Source organism: Scomber japonicus, chromosome 7 (assembly GCF_027409825.1).
Source record: "Scomber japonicus isolate fScoJap1 chromosome 7, fScoJap1.pri, whole genome shotgun sequence".
Classification (NCBI taxonomy): Eukaryota; Metazoa; Chordata; class Actinopteri; order Scombriformes; family Scombridae; genus Scomber; species Scomber japonicus.
The window spans coordinates 30020118-30042195 of NC_070584.1; the positions used below are offsets into that span (position 1 = coordinate 30020118).

At 39.1% G+C, this 22078-nt stretch overlaps 1 protein-coding gene across 1 annotated transcript; it reads right to left on the bottom strand.

The window, feature by feature from the left end:
- Positions 1-695: 695 nt before the first annotated feature.
- rgs4 (regulator of G protein signaling 4) lies at positions 696-7882 on the bottom strand. Its single transcript, XM_053323152.1, has 5 exons — positions 7727-7882; positions 7357-7464; positions 5282-5346; positions 3489-3652; positions 696-2198 (listed from the first exon to the last, which is right to left on the bottom strand). Exons 1-5 carry the CDS (start codon positions 7768-7770, stop codon positions 1950-1952), a joined length of 630 nt encoding a protein of 209 aa, XP_053179127.1. The 5' UTR covers positions 7771-7882; the 3' UTR covers positions 696-1949.
- Positions 7883-22078: the final 14196 nt, after the last annotated feature.

Below are 22078 nucleotides of genomic sequence, written 5' to 3' on the forward strand. Positions count from 1 at the left end.
TAATTAGTCTCTACAACAAATTCATAAATTCCTCATCAGTCATTAACCCTTTAAACAGGCAGGAGTGGAAAATAAGGTGTTGATCATTCTTTTTATTTACTTTTTTATGTACTTAGGCATCACATTAGCACCTAAATAAACATTTCCACAAGTCATTATTTATCATATTTTGTATATTTTATATCTTATGAGTTTCCTTTATTAATGTAGGCTATAAAAAATGTAAATATAAATGTACCTCCTGGTGCACTTTGCCTGTTTAAGGGTTAATAAATATTGTTAATCCCTCTGTTTTGATTAATCTTATAGAAAAAGGATATTCATGATCACTATTTTATGGTCCAGTAGAACATTTTATAGAATATGATGAATGATGAACGTTTGAATACTGATTTCTTTTTAAAAATAACTGTATTTTCTTTCCATTTTTGCACATTGTGGGTCACTTTAGGAAAAGTCCAGCTAAAGGAAATGTGTATATGTTGTCTTTACAGCTCTCAAATGTACAAAATGGGTCAAATTTAACTTAATATGTAAAGGTTAAGAAAGCCAAATCCTTTAATATTATCACGAGCATATTGGATGCTGAGATCAGCATTTATCAAAAAGTGTTGACATGCCTACAAACATCCCCAAAGATCTACTGGCATGGTAATAGACTTTCAGATGTGACACCGTTTGATAAACCACACACATTATTGTTGAGTTCTCCAATATATCATTTATTGGTGAATAGTCACAGATAGGATATAAATAGGACAATGGCATAGTTCAATTAATATCTACACATAGTATATAACCTGCAATCCATTACAGTCATTTTAATATGCAAGGTCACAAAAAGATATTAAAGTGACGGCACTATTAAATACCCCGCACATATAACAGTAATAAACGTGAACAAGACAGTTTGACTTGGAGGGAATCCGTCAAATCAATCACGATCAGAGTCACAATTTCACTGTTAACTCTTAACGCTTGGTTACACTAAGGCATGCAACAGGAAGTCAATACTGGAATATTAAAGCATGCTTAAAAGTCTCACTTACAAAATGCACAGAGCCAACATTTGCACAGTGTGGAGATTGTGTCAGTGTGTCTTTGCAGAGAGCACAGCCGGTTGTTTCCATGGCGAAGCTTTGAGATGCTGTGCAAACATATATCAAGTAATCACTAGAAAATTAGCAACAAATGTGAAGGTGGGTAAGAAATATTCAATATGATGGAAAATGACCATACTGTTTATATTTAATACACTAGATAGTTTGCAGCTACTAACTAATTGCACAGCAGATAAATAGGCCTAGAATAGATAATGGCTCATTTTGTAAGTTTTATCAGTCTTAAAAAGAACTTGATAAACTATTTTTAAAGATATATAGGCAGTCTACATTGTAATGACCAGATACTGTAACAAACTGTGCTTTTCCACATGCACAATGTTGTTTGAGGGTGTGTCTGTTGGATGGAGGTAGTTTTTGGATTAGTTACTGCTGTGAGTATCAATATGACCTAGCCGTGACCTGGAGAGCAGGGTTAGGATTTGCAGTGAAAACAGAAGCAAAAGCAAAAGCTTCACAATGCAAACATTTACACATCCGGTGTATTTGTATTGTACATTGAAATATCAAACATTTGATCAGTCACTATTTTAACCACTGAGACACTGAAACATTCAACTTTTTCTAAATGTAATACGGAGGGGGGAGAAACTGCATTGTACTGTGCTGTGAGTCCTCAGAAAGCAGATGTAAAATTATATAAAAAAAAAAAAAAAAGAAAAAAAGAAATCATATCTCACCGTAACCTTCAAGTCACTTTGTAACCTTCTGAATTTCCTAAACTATAAACACTCTCCGCAAAACAACCTGATCTTTACCATTGTCTGCCTTCTTATACATTTTCAGTCTTTGGCACTTTCTTCTACCACTCCCTTCTTCTCTTCCTGTTTAGGCGCCGCCGGCTAACGCCTGTCTGTTCTTGACACGTTCACAGTTATTTTTATTTTCCTTTTTCTCCTTAACAGTTCTGGAGTGTATGTTAGACAGATCCTGGATCAGTTTGGAGTTGAGGAAGCGCCTGTAGGAGTCTTTCTCCATCAACGTGTAGATCATCTTCTGAGCCTCGTCGAAACAAGACGGGTCGGCGATCTCGATGTTCTGCTTCGTTACTTCTCTGGTGGCTGCGTCTAGGTTTACCTTAACGTGACAAAGGAGGAGAAGAAATGATGGGTTAGGGATACTGAAGACAAAAATCTAGTGAGAGTTTGAAGAGCAAGGCCTCTGGGAAGGCAAAGGCCAAGGCCAAGATGAAGCACACAAGCAAAGAAAACTACTCAGTATTAACTTTAATTACTCCTCCAAAATCTCAAATTCCTTATCCAGCTACAGATAAACCTTTATGAAATCCCTAAAAATGTCACAGTTAAAAGAAAAAGTAATATAGTTTTTATATAAAAGGGGGAAAACACACTTTTTAACCCTCCTGTTGTCCTCAATTCAAGGAAGGAAGGGAAGAAGAAAGAAGGATGGGAGGAAGAAAAGGAGGAAGGAGGGAGGAAGGGAGGAAGAAGGAAGGGAGAAAGGAAAGGAAGGACGGAGGAAATAAGGAAGAGAGGGAGGAGGGAGGGAGGAAAAAAGGAAGGAAAGGAGGGAGGAAGGAAGAAGGGAAGGAAGGAAGGGAGGAAAGGAAATAAAGAAGGAAGAAAGAAATGGAAGGAAAGAAGGATGGAGGAAATAAGGATGTAAGGAAGGAAGGGAGGAGGGAGGGAGGAAGGTAAGGGGAGGAAAGAAAGAGAGAAGGAGGGAGGGATGAAAGGAAGGAAAGAATAAAGGAAGGAAGGAAGGAAAGAAGGAACAGTCAAAACAGACAAGGTCAATTTGGCCCGGGAGGATGATATGAATGTTAAGTAGTTAAAGAGTAAATCCCATAGATTGTAAAGATGGTTGACACATCATCACTTCCTGCCACTTATCAAAAAACACTTGAACATACATCAGTGTGATAAGAACAACCTAAAATGATAGAAACCATTTTCAGGAAAAACATATATAACGTGCACTTTGATTGTTTTTTTTAAGTCTGTCCCATCCGCTAACATGGAGACGGTGGGATTTAAGATCAATACTGCAACCTGCCAGCAGGGGGCAATGGAGATATTTTGGCTTCACTTTCAGGGAGCTGTGATGTTATCCATCTTTTTATAGCCTAAAGTCTATGATCTATCAAGAGACATGAACTGAGTTGTCCAAATTTCCATCAGCCATCATCTAACTTCCCATGGTAATAAAAAAATAGACAACCGACCGAATCGTCATCAGTGTAGCAGCGTTATTGATGTGTGTGTACAGCAATACCTTTTGAAGTGTGTTTCAGGCTTTTAAAGGATTTTTATTCCAGCCTCACTCCCCCCCTCATTACAAATCCATTCTTAATATACATTTTTAAGGGGTAAACTTTCACATACTTTACAAGACATGACTCATTACCTCATTAGTAGAATCTGCCTCAACATATTGCTGGTAGATCTGCTTGGCTCTGGTTGCCAACTTGGAAGTTGTGCTCTTCTTGTAATCCTCGCAGGCGAGCCAGAAGTCCATGTTCTCCTTGCTGAACTCTGACTTCAGGAAGGTGGTGAAGACTTTACGACCGGCTAAAACAGAGAGAAAACAAAGAGGCATTAATATCTAGTGCACCTTAGAGACCCATGAATACGTACAGTTAAGAATCATGACATCAGAAAGCTGTCAGGCTCAAAGACTCGTTACGCTTTGTGTCCTTCGATCTAACAAGACTTCGGATGGATGGCTTTACAGCACAAAAAGAAAAATGGGTGCTGTTATCAACACACAAATTGAGTGAAAAAGATCAAAGTTGCTGGTTATGGAAATTTGTTAGAAGGCTGAGCAATTGATGCTAAAGGCAATTGCCATTTATTCATCCTCCTGTAAGAGAAAATAAACACAACAAGAAGTGAAGCCAGAGAGCATGAAAGCACTGTAATTATACTGAGCCGTTACATTTATCAAAATGACAATAATACTGCCAGACCTAGTTGCGATAATTACATCCTGATGAGTTCAGATACACAGGGCAAATTAGTGTTTTCCATTAATCAAACCAGCCCCATGTCAAAGTCATATTTTTATCAAAATGATTAACGGTTGTAGCGCTATTGCTCCAAAATCCTACATGACTACCAGGACAGAATGAAAGATGGACGAGAGACCAGCATGATGAGATTTAAAAAAAGAACAAGCGATTGGAGAAATACGAGCTCGAAACAGATAAAGCCTGAAAGGCAGAAGGAAAACATGATGAGTTTCAGAGGTCAGTTGATAAGGTCAAGGAACGCAGCCGGTCAGAACTGAACTGGTTCCCTCAAGGCCATTGCTCCCCTTTGTGTCCCCACACACACACACTGTAATTCCCAGGGGGTTTATGCACACACAGACAGAGACATACACACTCGGCACTGGTCAGCATGCCCTGAGGGGCCGTTCAGTAGTGCCTCGAGACACGTAGCAGAAGACCAGAGCATGAGAAAGTGTTGTATGTGTGTGTACTCAGTGTGTAGGTTTGTGTGTGTGTGTTCCAGCCAAGTCCTCATAACTTTCATAACTTTCCGTAAATCACAGCCGGTCTGAACAGGATGATCCTACTTAATTAGCACGAGATCATTAGGTCATTCATTTATGACTTTCCTGTTATATGTCTCTATATGTTTTAACATTTACCAGCTTCTTGAGATTTCACATGTCTATTTAATAATTGACTCTAAAGTTCTCATCTTCTGCCTTTTCAATGTGTGGAAAAGATTACATCACTTTTGAAATTGTGAAACTTTACCGCCAACCATTAGCAAAGAATGTGACGGTCAGGACCTCGACTGATAATATTCCCATGATTGCAGCCTCATCATGTCACTTGAGAACATTCATGTTTAGTTTACGTTTTTTTTTAGTTTTTTTTTTTTTTAAATTAACCCCCAAGAGAGACATTCTGCTGGAGATCTAATGAGTCCAGCATCCGCCTGACTGATATCTTCAGTACTATTAATATCAAACAAAATCACTTGAGTTTGGGTTTGAAGTCTTGTTAGGCAAGGCAAGGTAAGGCAGTTTTATTTATATAGCGCATTTCATACACAATGGCAATTCAATGTGCTTTACATAAAACAGAAAAACATGTAATTTGAGAAACTTAAAACATACAATTAACCCCCACCGTCAGCTTTATTCCAGTTTAGGGTTCACGTTTGAATCAATAATGTAACACTCACTGTCACTGTTCATCACGTGGCTGAAAGACTCCTTCCATTTCTCCACCTCAGCTGTAGTAGGCACACTGAAATACACACAAAACAGCTTTTTTTAATAAGGTTGCACAGACCACACATCACATGGTAAGAATTTCACAGGAAAGCTTCAATTTGGAAATAATGCATGAAACTATTTACCACTATATTATTTAACCAATGAATCACACTACACAGGAACATGCAAAATGTGTGTTCATGACGTGTTTGGATGATTATAATAACTGCAGAAACCACACTGCTGTTTTCCCTAGAAGTGTTTGCATCATAATAAAACATCTTTGTAAGGAGGTTTTCCTTGTGGTGTCATCCAGATTCAGGCTGCACTGATCAATAATGGCAGTAAATCTAATCATGTCTACGTCACGTGACAATTACACAACACCAACCAGCAATAATCCCCTCTTATAGATCTTATAGATGCCATCACTTTGAGAACAAGTGAAATAATGATACTAATCAATACTGAGACAGGAGCAATGAACTATATGCTAACATCACTACAATAGAAGAAGCATGTGTGTTTTACAGTGTGTCCTTGCGTTGTGAAAGGAATGAGTGATATTGCTGTGGAACACGTATTGCAGGAGAACTGAAAATGGATTATCTATAGCGGTCTCTGAATGAGTTATATGTTAGTGAAGGGGAAAGGTCAGGGTGAGTGTCATTGATGTTAATCAGCTCATAAAGGACAATGAGAGGTGTCTTGTAGGAACACAGCCTGAGGGTTTTGTCATTAAGTCTTGTGTTCCTCAGCCAATATAATTTGGCCTTTTTTCCATCTTTCTGGGCTTCAATGTAACCAATTTTCACAAAATCAGCTAAATATTCTACATTTAAAGGGAAACTTTGGCTTTTTTTTACAACTTAGACCCTATTTCCCCATCTTCCTGTGTTCAAATGACTAATTAGGAGCCATGAAATGGGCTTTAAGGTAACCAATTTTCATAAAATCAGCTAAATATTCAGCCATGACAGAGTTGGAGACATGAATGCTGCAAGGAGTGTTGTTGTGTTGGTGTATAGAAAGTCTAGGTTAGTGAAGATTTGGATAAAAACACTGATGTTTAACACAAAGGTTAGATGAGATTTGGTTAGACGCAAGTAAAAGGTCCTTTCTATAATCTTGCCATACACTTATAATAATAATCTGAGCCTGTCAGAAGCAAAAACAAACACTTTTAGTGGATGTACATTGATATAGTGCAATTGCCCTGTTGTGTTGGATTACATTGCAATCCCTTTCACAGCTACCACCTAAACCACACTTTCTCAATAACTGCACCAATTTCTAAAATGTATTGTCCCCATCAGTCACAAAATAATGGGAAAATAGGGTCACGTTGAAAAATCTCCCTTTAAATCTGCAGTAATAGTACTTTATGTAACATCAATCAAAGGCTTTATAAATCTTCTGTATTGTAACACAAACCAAAACCTGCCATGTAATTACACACCTGAATTGGTATGCAGACTGTTTTCAAAATAGAACAAAGCACCACTGAACCGAAAAACTCTAAACATCGAGCAGGAAATGAGCTATTTCCCATTTTAAACTAAATGGCTCTCCACAAGGGCGTCAAATCAAACTGTCTCTCTCACCAGAGCAGCCCATTCATCTCTTTTGTCATCGCCTCCTTTCAAATAACTCATGTGGAAATATCTCAAACTTGTAAGTTATGTGGTTTGTGTCCAAAACCAGGCACGGACAAAAGTAATGGATTTATGCATAATCAGGATCAGGGTGGATAAAAAGCATTTGACTTCATACTCTCCTTTTAAATGTTCCTTCTATAGTGACTAAAGAAAACTATAGAATAATTTGAACATGTTAATCACAAAGCAGGACTTATTTTATTACACAGGAAAATCTTTTAAAGCAACAAAAAACAGAACTTCATCCAAAGCATGAATGGAGGGGCTTTTTTTTATGTGCCTTAATTGTCTTTTTGAAGTCGGATCTGTAGAATAAACACAAACCAGAACAAATATTTTACATCAACAACATCCACATGAACTAACAGATTAGTTCCTCTGACCTCTTTTCAGCAGCTGCAGCAGTCTTCTCTTTCATCTGCTTCTGCTCCGCTGCTTGGGGTTCGGGCTTCTGGAGCAAGAAACTTATTTTGTGCTTGATGTCTTTGGCACTGTGAAGAAAACAGAGGAGAGGACAGTGAGACAGTGAAAAACAGCCAGAAGATTTCCCTTTTATTTACATTGATAATATTTGTTCAAAGATTTGCTTGTATGAAGATCTATTGTATGTGACAAAGTGCCAACAGGTTCCTCTTTGTCTGTATTTAACTGCTGATTTCAGTTAATTGTCCAGTTTGAAACCACATTTATTACTTTCACATTCATTTAATAACAGTTGGATCCACCTGTTGTTTAAAGCATATATAGTCTTACCTTTTCAGGCATGTTGCAGGAAGTGTTGCAAGTCCTTTACACATGGTGGAATGTTAAAGATCCAAAGTCGGAGTTGTTTTTTGTAAATGACGACAGGAAGGCAGCGGTGTGACAGCAAGCAGCAAGGTTTTTATAATGTAGTAGTGTTCTTGAGTATTACACAGAGCAGGCTGCTGTTGTCTCCACCCCTAGCAGTGGTTTTATATCTCTAGAGTGCACACTCACAGAAAACTGACCAATCACACCAGCCATGGAGAGAGAGAGAAGGAGCGGGGGGGAGAGAGAGTGTGAAGGGGGGGGGAAATTTACAGCAGATGGGAACGTGTGTGTATAATCAACACAAAAGGTGTTTTCCACTGACGGAGGTGTGTCAAGCATTTTAGGAATTACTGAAGTCATCACTCTCTCGGAAAAAAACAGAGCGTTTAATTAACCTTCAAATTGACCCCGTCTGTTTTGACTGTTCCTTCTTTCCTCCCTTCCTTCCTTCCTTCCTTCCTTCCTTCTGTCCTTCTGTCCTTCCTTTCCTCCCCCCTACCTTCCTCCCTTCCTTCTTTCCTTTGTCCTTCTTTCCTCCCTTACTCATTTCCTTTCTCTCTTTCTCCCTCCCTCCTTCCTTCCTTCCGTCCTTCCTTCTTTCCTCCCTCCTTCTCTCTTTCTTTCCTTCCTCTCTCTTTCCTACGTACCTTCCTTCTTTCCTTCCTCGATCCCCCTTTCTTCCTTCCTTCTGTCCTTCTTTCCTTCCCTCCTTCCTTCTCTCTTTCTTTCCTCCCCCCTACCTTCATCCCCTCCTTCTTTCCTCCCTTCCTCTTTTCCTTTCTCCCTCCTTCCTTCCTTCCTTCTTTCCTCCCTACCTCATTTCCTTTCTCCTTTTCTCCCTCCCTCCTTCCATCTTTCCTCCCTCCCTTCCTTCCTTCCTCTGTCCTTCCTTCTTTCGTTTCCTTCCTTCCTTCCTTCCTCCCTCCTCTTCTTCCTCCCTTCGTTCTTTCCTCCCTCCCTCCCTCCTTTCCTTCCTTCTTCCTCCCTTCCTTCCTTGACTCGAGGACAGCAGGAGGGTTAACTTAGCACAAATACATCAAGGCTTGGATAGATATCTATCAAATGCATTTTTTTAACACTAACAACAGTTCAATTGAAATGTTTTTTTACCACCTATCTTGCTGAGGTTTCTCAACATAATCAGCAATTTGTTTCAATGTTTTACAGCTGTGAGCAGTCTCACCAAGATCCAGTATTCACCCTTTTTTTGTAATTAAAATGTTTCTATTACGTCTTATGTGTATTTTATTTCAGGATATGGATCTACGGATATGCCTGAAATAAAGTTTTCTTCTTCTTCTACTCCTCCATTCTAATTGTGCATTGCATTGTGTGACAATGGTGTTAATCAATAGCATATTACCATTTTGTGAAAAGATGGTCACAATGGAGACAACAGAAATGTCAAACTCACTGGATTTATTCATCAGTCACAGAAGGTTTTCTTAATTAAAAGGGGACAGGTGGATTTCCAGGTGAACCTGATTACTAATTATTGTGGTGTCGCAATGCATAGAATATCACAGACAGTCAAAGCTGAATATCGTAGGAGTAAGGAGGGAGGGAGGGAGGAAGGGAGGAAGGAAAGGAGTAAGTAAGGAAGGAAAGGACTAAGGACGAAAAGAGGAAGGAATTTAGGAGAGAAGGAAAGAAAGGCGTAAGGAGGGAGGAAGGAAGGAAGGAAGGAAGGATGACAAAAGGAAGGAATTTAGGAGAGAAGGAAGGGAGGAAGGGAAAGAAGGAAGGAAGGAAAGAAGGAAGGAAATGAGTAAGGAGGGGGGAGGAAGGAAAGGAGTAAGGAGGGAGGGAGGGAGGAAGGAAGGAAGCAAGGAACGATGGAAGGAGGAGGGAGCAGAAAAAGAGGGGAGGAGGGGAAGAAGGAAGGAAAAATTTAAGAAAGTGGGAAGAAGGAAGGAAAGAAGGACATAGAGTGCAAATGAAAGATTCAAATGTAAAGTGCTTTGAAAGGGCTCAATCATAAGCACATGAAACGAGAAACCTTTAACCTGGATTTAAAAAATGGAGTCCTCTGGCAGGATGTTGTCTAAATCTAAATCCCAAAACCTTTTAACACCTTAACAACCTTAAACTGAATTATTGTACATCCAACAATCCAGAGACATGCTTCATCCCCAAGTGAGGCCAGGCCTGGTTCTTTAACCTAGAAGAGGATGTGTGAATGTGGTTAGTCTGGTAATTATTTGTCCTGAGTATTGACAGCATCTATCACCTAAGAGAAAAAAGCCAGCTGGATGATGGAGAGCATTAACACAGACAGGTCTGTCTTTAGGAATCAGACTATAATGAACAGAAATGACTGCAAAGATCTCAAATTAGCTTCCAGGCACAGCATGTCATGCAATGCAAAAGCAATCTGATGGCAAGAGCCCACTGAAATGTTCACACCACAGTTTCATTTCCACCTTTTTATGCTTGTACTCTCATCAAAAATAAAAAAATGAATAAAAAACACTTTATTTTTACACACTTCATATTTCACAGCTCATTGTGTCCATTAATGACGAATAAAAACAGTGGACAAGTAGGGGAGACTGGGGACAGTTGCTACACTTTTTACATTACTCTCAGTTACTCAGAGACTATTTGGACTCGGCCCACCAAACCTTTACATATTAAACTTACACATGTCTGCTAATTACCCATTAACCATTTAAAGATGGTTACATATAACATATCAATCACAATATTGATTTGAATAGAAACATGGGGACAGTTGCAGCACGGATCAGGGACAGTTGCAACATATTAAAAACACATTAAATTTAACTAATTCATTATTATTTATTTAGTAATATTTATCATAGGCCTACCTAACCCTAACCCTAAAAAATAAATAAAAAACACTTTATTTTTACACACTTCATTTTTCACAGCTCATTGTGTCCATTAATGACGAATAAAAACAGTGGACAAGTAAGGTGAAGAACGAACTTTCACCATCGATTAAAAAGACTCTGATTCGACCATACTAAACAACACAGGTTTATAAATGTAGTTTCAAAAGAATAGAACCAATGCAACAAATTTTAATTAAAAAAATAGCCTCAGATGAAAGTGACATAATGAATTACATTTTAAACTGATAAGCTGCAATTTACCTATGAATTAGATGCATTATTGTTTTGAATTAGATGGCACTTGAATTTTATCATCAAATCATTTTCCCATAATTCAACATCTGCAGCTTCACTCCCAGGTAATAAAAATGAAATAGATTAAAGAGAAACTTAAGTATTCATCAACCTGCACTCTATTTTTATATTTTATTATTAGTTTTGTGTCTAAGTGATTAACGTGGACAACAAATTTTGAAGTTGGCCCAGTATTGAGTGAGAGTGCTGCAGTCGGTCTGTTGGTTATTTGTGGCGTGGAACATCCGAGGTAATCTAGTGACCCAGTTTCAGTCAATTTTTCCACTCACACCTCTCCTCACCCCACTGATCCCAATTCACCTCAGAAGATGGACAGCAGAGCCTTCATAAGCCATCTACTTTATTCCTATCAGGTAGGTAGAAGTAGACTCAAATAGGATCCTTAGCCTCGGTGGACACACAAATAAACCTGGTTCAACAATGTGACAGAATAAATAGTGGCGAATGTTTTTTTCTACCTCAGAAAACCTATAATTCAAAATCTGCAGCCTCACTCCCAGATATAGAAATTAAAGAGATTAAAGGGAAACTTAAGTACAATACATTTTGAAGTTGAGCCAGTATTTAATGAGAGTGCTGTAGCCGGTCTGTTTGTTAAAGCGATCTAGCGTCATATGCACCATGAGGTCTATCTAAACACCACCTCAGCCATTCATTTTCATTTGGTCGGAAAATAGTGGAGTTAGAGCCATCAGCCGAATGTCTTAGTACAGGCGCTAACGGGACCACCAGTGTCTCTGGTAAATGACCCCACTAATAATGCCTGGATTGTTATCAAACTCCGTCGGCGATCACTGAAATCCCGTGGTCTCCCGAGACACCCTTGCATCTAGAGATCTGTGCGTGATCTCGCGATATTTCGATGAGGTTTACAGCTTTAGCATTAGCAGCAGAGTAAAAGCCATCAGGTAAGTGTTTATTTTAATAAACTCCTGGTGTACTTACAAACTTTCCAGTGCATCGATTTATGAGTAAAGAGCCTATTTGTACTACTGTAGAAGTTTGATAACAATCCCAGGCATTATTAGTGGGGTCATTTACCACATACACTGGTAGTCCCGTTAGCGCCTGTACTAAGACATTCGGCTGATGGCTCTAACTCCACTATTTTATATTAGATAGACCTCATGGTGCATATGACGCTAGGTCAAAATTCGAACAAAGTCTTGCGAGATTTGAGTTATTGTCAAAATCAACTAAGTGACCACGCCTTTTAAAATGTTTTAGATAACACAAAGTTACACATTCTGTAGTCCAGCACAACAAAAATCCTCTTGGCACTACTTTCTCCAACTCAGTCAATGGTAAAAACTAGAACTTTTAGTGGACGTACATTGAATGGGATGTAATTGCCCAATCAGATTACACTGCTCTCCCTCTCACGGCTGCAGAGCTCTCACTCAACACTGGACCAATTCCAAAAATTCTTATCCTATTTAGTAACTCAGACACAAGAAAATAGGAAACTAGGTTGAAAAATACTGAAACTGCCCTTTAAGCAACAGGCAAACAGATGTGAGGTCAAAGTCGAAACGATAACCTTCTGATAAACGCTGAATGAAAATAAGCTTCACCTCCATTTTTCCCTAACTGTGCCCATTTGGCGCCTCTTTTACACATAACCTCATATCTAAATCCTCAGCCTTGAACACATTTTTCTTTTTATCTGAAGCCTGAGAGCAGCTTGGATTCTTTTCTCTGAGTGATTTAAGAGCAGTGGAGCTGAATTACCTTTCTGATTTGTAGCTAGCATATGTAGAACATCTAAGTCATGGAGGGCTGCCAAAGGTTTCCTTTAAAAAGAATAATGAATTCAAACAGTGTGACCAATTTTCTTTTTTCTTTTTCTTTTTCAAATGACTACAATTAGAGAGGAGGTTATAATGGTTGTTTAGACATTTGGGTGAATGCCTGAATAATAAATGTGTTGACTCCCCATAATCTTCTTCTCAAACCACTTTTCATCTAATGAAAAAAACAACTTAGCATATAAAATAAAAATAGAATAGGCAACAATAATTGTCCTACAAATTACAGCCATAGCAACCATAGATGTTGCTCATTTTCACTGCTAATATTTTCCAGTTGGATATCCCTATGTGTGAGTGTGTGTGTGTGTGTGTGTGTTAACTAAAAAGGTTGAAATACAGTTTACATCAGACAATTAAGGTAACTTGATTAGAGTACAGAGCCAAAAGGAGGACACACTTTTTATAGTTTGGCACTGAAGTGGTTGTTATGTCACTTACAGGTCTTATCCTTGAACACTGTGCATTTAAAAGATTGATTTTACATTAGTGGTTACAACAAAGGATTACAGTCTAAATATAAAGCTGCATTAATCAATAGTTTTTTATATTTGCAGTAGATGACATGATTGTGTAACATCAGAGGTGTAACCCATAGTGACAATCTCCAGCTTTGCAGTGTCTCTAAGCTGCACAGAGCGTTTCGACATCTCTTGGCTCACAAGCACCATTAGTGACAAACTGATGAACATTGTGGAGCATTTATGTAACAGCAGAAGTGCCAGATGTTTCACGCTGGTGATGCCGAAGAGCAAATCAAAGCTAAACAATGAGTGGATGTTGGAATCATTCGCAAACACGTTCCCCAAATCAACTTTATAGGGTGAAAATGTGTGAGTGTTTTTGCCTCAAGTGCCCAAATAACTGAAATTACATTTAATTTCACTTATAAATGAGATGTAAACAAGATCAAGCAGGTTGGTAGAACATAAGAGTGCAATTAGATTAACCCTCCTGTTGTCCTCAGGTCAAGGAAGGAAGGAAGGAAGGAAGGAAGTGAGGAAAGAAGGAAATGAGGAAGGAAGGAAGGAAGGAAGGAAGGAAGGAAGGAAGGAAGGAAGGAAGGAAATGAGGAAGGAAGTAACAAAGGAAGGAAGGAAGGAAGGAAGGAAGGAAGGAGGAAAAGAGGAAGGAAGTAAGGAGAGAAGGAAGGAAGTGAGGAAAAAAGAAGGAAGGGAGGAAAGAAGGACAGAAGGAAGGAGAAAGGAGGGAAGGAAGTGAGGAAAGAAGGAAGGGAGGAAATTAGGAAGGAAGGAAGTAACGAAGAAAGGAAGGAAGGAAGTAAGAAGAAAGAAAGAAGTGAGGAAAGAAGTGAGGGAGCACAGAAAGAGGGAAGGAGGGGAAACACAAAGGAAAAATTTAAAGACAGGAAGGAAAGAAGGAAAGAAAGAAAGAAAGAAGGACGGAAGGAATGAGGAAAAGAGGAAGGAAGTGAGGAAAGACGTGAGGGAGCAAAGAAAGAGGGAAGGAGGGGAAGAACTAAGGAAAAATTAAAGAAATAGAGAGGAAGGGAGGAAAGAAGGAACAGTCAAAACAGACTAGGTCAATTTGACCCAGGAGAACGACACGAAGGTTAATCAAACCTTTAAATGAATATCACATGAAGGAGGTTCACAACCACACACTGGTGTACTTACTGTCTCCTTAACTTTCTATCTTGATAGCATTTTCCTGAAGCTTCATTGTTGCATTTCATCTCTTTAAATTACCCTTCAACAGGTCATTTCTCACATTTATCTTCTTGCTGGTACATTCAGCCTGATGTTGCTGCTGCTGCTGCTGCTGCATATAATGAGGTTGAAAAGGCCTGTTGAGACAAGGACTGGCTTCTCAGGGTGCGATGTGTGTGTACCAGGAACACACTGAGCCATCATCACCTTACCGCTGTTTAAACCTGGCCTCTGGTGCTTTAATCATATCCTGCTGTCTGGACGAGTGCCGGTTAGCAACAGGAGATTGTAATGCAAAATTCATAATCAACCCCTCGTTGACAGGAACTGAATAGACGTGTTTAATCTGTCCCACAACCCTCCTTTAGAAATACCCTTTCAAAAACTAAATGTGGTAGTCTTGCATGAAAATAAAAATTAATGTACTAGGTAATTAACCCAAGCTTTATTTATACTAATATTGACAGCTGTTAGCCTGTAAAAAAAAAAATAGATATTGCACCTTCTACTTTGGTATCATTATGGTGATAGGACATGTTTTAATACCAAAGTCTGGTGAAAACTTCATCTGAATAGCATTAAATCACATTCTTTATCTCATTTTGGCCCTTTATGTCGACACTCAGTTCACCATCTGTCTGTCAGGCTATTTTAGCACCAGTCTCTTTAAGGCCGATGAGCCTACTGTGTTCTGATTGTTTAGTTTTGACTCTGGAGGTGAGGTAAAGAAACAGTACAAGAAGGATTTTGCTTCTTTTTCTTGTTCTTTGTTCAAAATGGAAACTTCTGTATATGTCCATGTTCTAGCCTGAATCCGGTAAGACATTTGTGAGTCATCAACCTCAGCAATAACCTTTAGAAACAAGGCTACTGCACGGTCAGCCATTTGCAGACATGTGTGAGCAATCTGATGTCATAACGAGAAGGAAATTGATGCAAATGAGGCATTCAGAGAAGGTTCAAGCTCCGGCTTTTTCTTTCAGGGAGTCTTTTTTTTTAAATAATCACCTCAAGTTTTGGACCTTTGTTTAACATCTTACATCATAACAGTATGAAAATGACAAAAAAATCATAGAAAGCATGCTATGTCTCCTTTAAAGAAACCATATTTGGCAGGAGAAGAGCTGCAAGAGGACTTCATTATGCTTCAGTCTGCAAGAAGGTGACCGAGGCATCGATGTTAGTCAGCCAAACTAATTTCACTCCTCATTTCCCCGTCTAAATTTAACATGCATCTCTATTATTCCCAACCCATCAATCGGCAACTCTTAATTTGTTGTTTTACCCACCGAGTTACGTCAGGTCAGTGTACCCTTCTTTGTTTGTAAATCACATAATGGGAATTAGCATCCACGGTGTCGATGTTGTCTGTACATATTCACAATAGAAACCATTCTCTTCCATTACGTTACTGGAGGTTTAATGCAAGTGGTGTTCCCACAGAAAAACATTACACATGACGCCTCCTGTGACTCTTATTTTGACCAAAACAAGAGAGTGAACTAGATAAGCAGCTTCTTAAGTTATTTCAAGTGACGGGTCAGTCTGATCGTAATCATGAGGGTTTAAAGAACACTGTGTTTAATGCATGCAGGTGTTTGGGTGTGTCATATTTACAATACTTTTAATTTCCCTCAGGGGTGAAGAGGAGCAAAGGCAACTTCAGGTCACTTAATACGAACCCTCATGAACCAAACCAAGTGGCACTGAAGCCTTTTTAGCCTAGTGGCCCAGTTTCTGTTCATTTTCCCATCACACCTCTCCTCATCCCCACTGATCCCAAATCCCCTCAGAGGATGGACAGCAGGGTCTTCATAAGCCAGGTAGAGTGACCTGAATTAATAGCAACTGAGGCCAAGTCCACACGTACCAAAACGATCTTTTCCCCCCTCCATTTTCCCTGGCATCGTACAAACGGATCCATCTCAACACGACTCAACATGCTACTTCATATTCCAGGCCTATAGGCGGCGCTGTTTCAGTTTCAGAAATTCACCAAAAACAGAGAAGAAGAGGCTATAAGAGGGATATAAGAGGTGGAAGGCTAAGCTCGAAGGGTGTGGCGATGACATCATCGAAACACAGGTATGTGTCTTCACCATCCAAACGAACACTCAAGGGCTGCGTTTGCGAGTTTTTTCACCCTGGGACCAGGTTTCAGAAAGCTTCGTTTCCACCCTGGGACCAGGTTTCAGAAAGCTTCGTTTTCAGGCAATGCGTTTACAGTATTCGTTTGGACGATTGGCTAAAACGATGCAAAACATCTGCGTTTAAACCAAAAACCGTCTCTGTGTGGATGGCCCCTGAGAGTCAAATAAGATCTTTTGCAATGCTAGACAATATTGAAGCCTTTTTAGCCTAGTGGCCCAGTTTCTGTTCATTTTCCCATCACACCTCTCCTCATCCCCACTGATCCCAAATCCCCTCAGAGGGTGGACAGCAGGGTCTTCATAAGCCAGGTACAGTGACCTGAATTAATAGCAATTGAGAGTCAAATAGGATCTTTTGCAATAATCTGGTTCAACAGTGTCACAGAATAGATGGTAGATAATATTGTTTCTACTTCAGAAAACCTATAATTCAACATCTGCAGCCTCTCTCCCAGGTAATAAAGATTAAAGAGATTAAAGGGAAGCCTGAGTATTTTTCAGCCTGTTGTTTTCTGCTTTAGAAAACTTAATTTTTTTGTCATGTTTATTGTCATTTGTCTGAATTTATTATAATGCATTGGTTAAGAATTATTTTTTGCTCTGTAAAAACTGTCATTTTGATATAATGATGTAGGTCAACCGTGTCAAATAGATTGTTCCCTTTATTGTACATTATTAAAAAGGTAATTATAGTACATATTATGTTATTTTATTTTATAATTTCCCCCCTTATTATAATAATAATTTAAAAAATGGTGATGATAGTGATGTGAAGACTTTATATGAAAAGGTGGGATGGGCACCTTTATCTGTGAGATGAGAAATGCACTGGTTCATTCACTTTATTAAATTAGTCTCCTAGTAACTACTCAACATATTAAAGTGATTCTTTAATTCACCATAATAACACTGAATTTGGTAAAACCGCTTTCAGTTTCTCTGCTGTATCTTCTTTGAATACAACAAACACTCAAACTCAACACAATCATTATATGGACCAATTTAAAGATATGATCTCCATAGCTACTCTGCTTTTGTTTTTCTGTGTTCTCGACATCATTGAAATTTAGGGCTTTTCCTCAATGACCCCCTCGATATTTAAATAAAAGTTTAAAAAATATACAATGACAATAGTCTCTTGTGGTTAACATGACTTTTCGCTTTATTGTAAAATTGCATATGCATATTTGATATGATTTGAAATGATATGAATATTAGAGCTCCATCATCATCTGTGTTAAATACATATTTAGAGATAAATTAGATAAATATTTTAAGATTCAGCCATTACCATAGCAAAATCATGTGATGCACATTTCTTACCCACAATCACTGCACTTTTATAGATATAGAGAGCCATGTATTGACTCCAGTGTTAAGCAGACTGCAGCACTATAAGATGCTTTGAATATCAGTCCCATTAGAGAACCGAGGGTGAGAAACATTTACAATTATTTTAATGCCTTCAAAGGTTAAAAGAAGCCAAGGCAGCATCAGGGCGCTGAATATGGACCCTCATAAACCACACCAAGTGACAGGGAATAGCCTCGGTAAAGTGGCTTAGTTTCAATAAATTATCTCACTCACGCCTGAACTCATTCCCACTGATCACACGTCTCCTCAGAGGAGTGACAGCAGAGCGTTCATAAGCTGCCTACATCATTCCTATCAGGTAGGTAGAGGACAGGTAGCGAAGGATAATTGCATCTCCCATGTGGTCAAGAGCTGCATCTGTTATATGGAGAGACACTCAACGTGACGGGTAAATCTGTCAAGTGTGCAGTACGTGGAAATTGAAGGAAAGAGGCTAGCAATGCCAGTCTGACATCATTATTTTGTTTTTTTTTAATTGTGCAGAAAAAACAAGCTATACACAGCGTGAGAAGAGAGTGCAGATCAGGAAAAACATACAAACAATCAAATGAGAGAGAATATACAAAACCGGACATAATATTAGTAAACAAAAAAACAAAAAAGGAGGTGTATGGGAAAGTGTGTGTGTGTGTGCGTGTCTATCCTATTATGTCAATTGTGTGTCCCTTCTGTAGTGTTTGTTGTGGGAGAGGAGGATTCAGCTCTCCTTTATAAAGCGGATTTCATTATACTGTTCAATTTTGTCTTTTATTGTGAATGTCTGTTGTTCCATATTTTAATGGTTTGTTAGTGATTTGAGCCATTGTATGATTGAGATTTGTGTTCTGTCTTTCCAGTGTAGTAGTATTATTTTATTTGCTGTTGTAAGAGATATTAATACAAATTTCTTTTGAGGTGTTTTGACAGTGATGTCCATCCGACAGGTCACCCAACAGGCAGAGAGATGGTGTCACTGGAATGCTGAGGTCAAGGATTTTTGGCCATGTTGAGTAATTGAGATTAAGATTCAGGTCAGTTGTCCATTTGTTAGTGGGTATGGTCATTTGTTGATTTGTGTTACACAGAGTTTTGCAAGCAGTGACGTTTGGTACAAGTTGGATCTGTAATGTTAGATATGGCTTTCTAGTGCAGGTGCTGGGTAGGTTGAACTGTTCTTGCAGTTGCCCCCCCCAAACAGATGGGTTAAATGTGTGAGTTTTTTCCAGACGGGGAAGATCATAGGTTTATTGTTGATTGTGAACATGGGGTTATGCCAGATGGGAGTTAATGGTCAATAATAAGTTTAATGTGTTTCATTTAGAATAAGCTGAAGCTGAATATTAAGGCCTACATGATTAGAGCAGATGTGGCCTTAACCTCAACAGGATGCACCTCCTCACCACACTTTTTTGTCACCTTAACCATGTCAACATGGTCAATATATCTTCCTATTCCACCCTTTTACTCAACTTTCGGATGAGAAACGGAGGATGTGTGTGCATGAGACTACACTGTGGCAGCCCACCATAGTCTAATTTGTTCCACCACAGTTTTAAAATGAACCAAAAATATTTGTACACTCCTCATAATAACATAAAGGTTATCTAACGTGTTTTGCGTCATTGCTTCAAAGATGTTGACGCTAATGGTGCTGGGCTTTGTCTGAAGATGTTTATGTAAAATGATTAACCTTCCTGTTGTCCTCGGGTCAATTGTGACCCAGGAGGACAACAGGCATTAACTCATAAATGAGGTATAATTTCATTTAGATGAGGCTTATTGACCATAATTTAAAAAAAATATGTGTAAAACCTGTGGTAATAAGTTGGAATCAAGTTGGCTAAAAAGGTCTAACAGAATTGGGTGATAATTTATACCTTGTGCTTTATAATCAGTTAAACCAGAGCAGGTCAATTTTCTAGTCAATGAGAAAACAACAGGAGGGTTAAAGTGTGTTTTCACTCAGCTGTCAACATCAGAGCCTCACTGTTGCTGCATGCAGGTTAAATACAGGTAACTCTAGCTTCTAGCAGCTGCTACTACCTTTAGTCATGCTAAAGTAGTCATCACAGCACCAAATTAACACAAAGCTGCAACTTCAGTTTAGAGCAACACGATAGAGCAACAAGTTTATCTCAGTTTTAGTGTTAAAAGTGTATTTCATTCAATCAGGCTGGGGAAAATGTGTTTCAATATTGTTAATTTGCAACACAGGACTGATTAATAAATAAATATAAATGTTAAAGTCTTGTCTTATCGTTATCTAAGAGCAAAAGTAGCTGTGTTGGAAACAAACAGCTCACTTCTGTTTCTGTGCAGCTGGATTCAGTTTGAACCAGACAGCAGAGCAGCTTCCTCTGCAGCTGCCCAGTGGAGTAGGTTGTTGGGTCACTCACACTGCCTTGGTATGGATGTCTCAGTAAATGCAATTAAAGTTATGTACAGGCTGCAGTTGTACTGTTGCTTTAAGTGAAGGTAGAATTTTCTTTGTCAACACGATTTCAACCATGGCTCCACATCTGGACAAACACAGGACTAGAACATTTGGTTTATGAAAATGTCACAGCTGTTAACTTTGAGGAGTTTTGTCTGACATGACTGTTCAAACACTGCAACAACACACAACAAGGGTTGCTGAGCGATTATTGTACAGACAGCTTTCACTACGTGCCCTTAGCCGTGACAATTAACATATCAAAAACAAACAAAGAAGTCTTTTCCAGCCTCGGCTAAATGACCCATAGCGTAGAACCTGGTGTAGAGGAAGCAAGGAGGTTACTGCTGGAGATTGTTTGTAGCTCTTGTCAGCAAGTCAGTCATAGCAAATCATAATGAACTGTGATGAGGCTACGTGTGGAACAGCATGCAGGTTCAGATACCTATCAGGACTGCTGTTGGGTGGCCGCATTCAAGGCTTTCATCTAACATGGGGACAGCTCGATGATGGATGAGTCACTCAGTCAGTGTGTGTTTGTGTGCATGGTTGAATCAATGTCATGTTTATGTGCTTGGCGCTGTGTATATGAGTGTGTGTTTCTGTGGCATCTCCTTGCATGTGGTGTGCATGAGCATTTTTATGTGGTTTGTGGAGGCAGATCAAGTGCTTTTAAGTGTTTTGTCTGGATTTCTAGAAGTAAATGGCTGCTTAGATTATCCAAAGCAATTTACAATGTTTCTGCTGCTCACTCACCCATTCACACACACACTGATGGCGGCATGCTACTGGATTACGCAGGGTGCTGGTACAACCATCAGGAACAATTTGGGGTTCAGTATCTTCCCCAAGGACACTTTGGCTGCGTTCACACTGCAGGCAAATCTGATTCAAATCTGATTCCTTCTCAAATCTGATTTTTAGGCCTGACTGTCCACACTGTTTTTAGCAAGTATCCAAATCAGATTTGGCTCTGTTCAGACTGGGCCACATTAATTACCAATCTGATAGGTTGCCGTGGCAACGTTGTCAGAGCGGAGGCGTCATCTAGCATGTATTGTGTGATGTCATATAATTGCGACAGCAACAACAAACCCTTCAGCTATGCTTGAACCGAGCCATCTCCCCAAAGATTAAGAATATGGTTTGGTCCTCTGTCCATGGACTGATGTTTTCGACGTCCTCCGTTGCCTCCAGTTATATCACCTAGCAACAACAACTGGAATAAACATGGGTCTGGTGTCGCATAGAGTGACGTAGAGAGACGTCACGGACAGTCAAATCCGATATGAGTGTTTGGAGCTGTTCAGACTCAGACACATCTGTCCAAATGAGATTTGAAACTACCTCCCAAAGGTGGTTTCAATCTGGTTTGCAAAAATCGGATCTCATGTGATTTATGACTGTTCAGACTTCATAAGAGCCAATCTAGATGGGCTAAAAATCGGCCACAGAAACAATGTGTGACAAACGATTTGACACTGATATATATACATGCACCCAAGGCCCAAGTTTTTCTTCTTTGGCTCAATACTTTGATGAAGATTTCAGCATCAGCCCCAGAAGAGCAAAGCTGCTGTCGTTTTACAACTGCTTACAACACTGTCAGATTAAATTACATTTACTAAACTTACTGTTGTCAACACTTCAGACACTTGTAAGCAGTTATAGTTCTAACAAATTACATAATTAATAACATATGGCTGCCACCTTCACATTCACGCA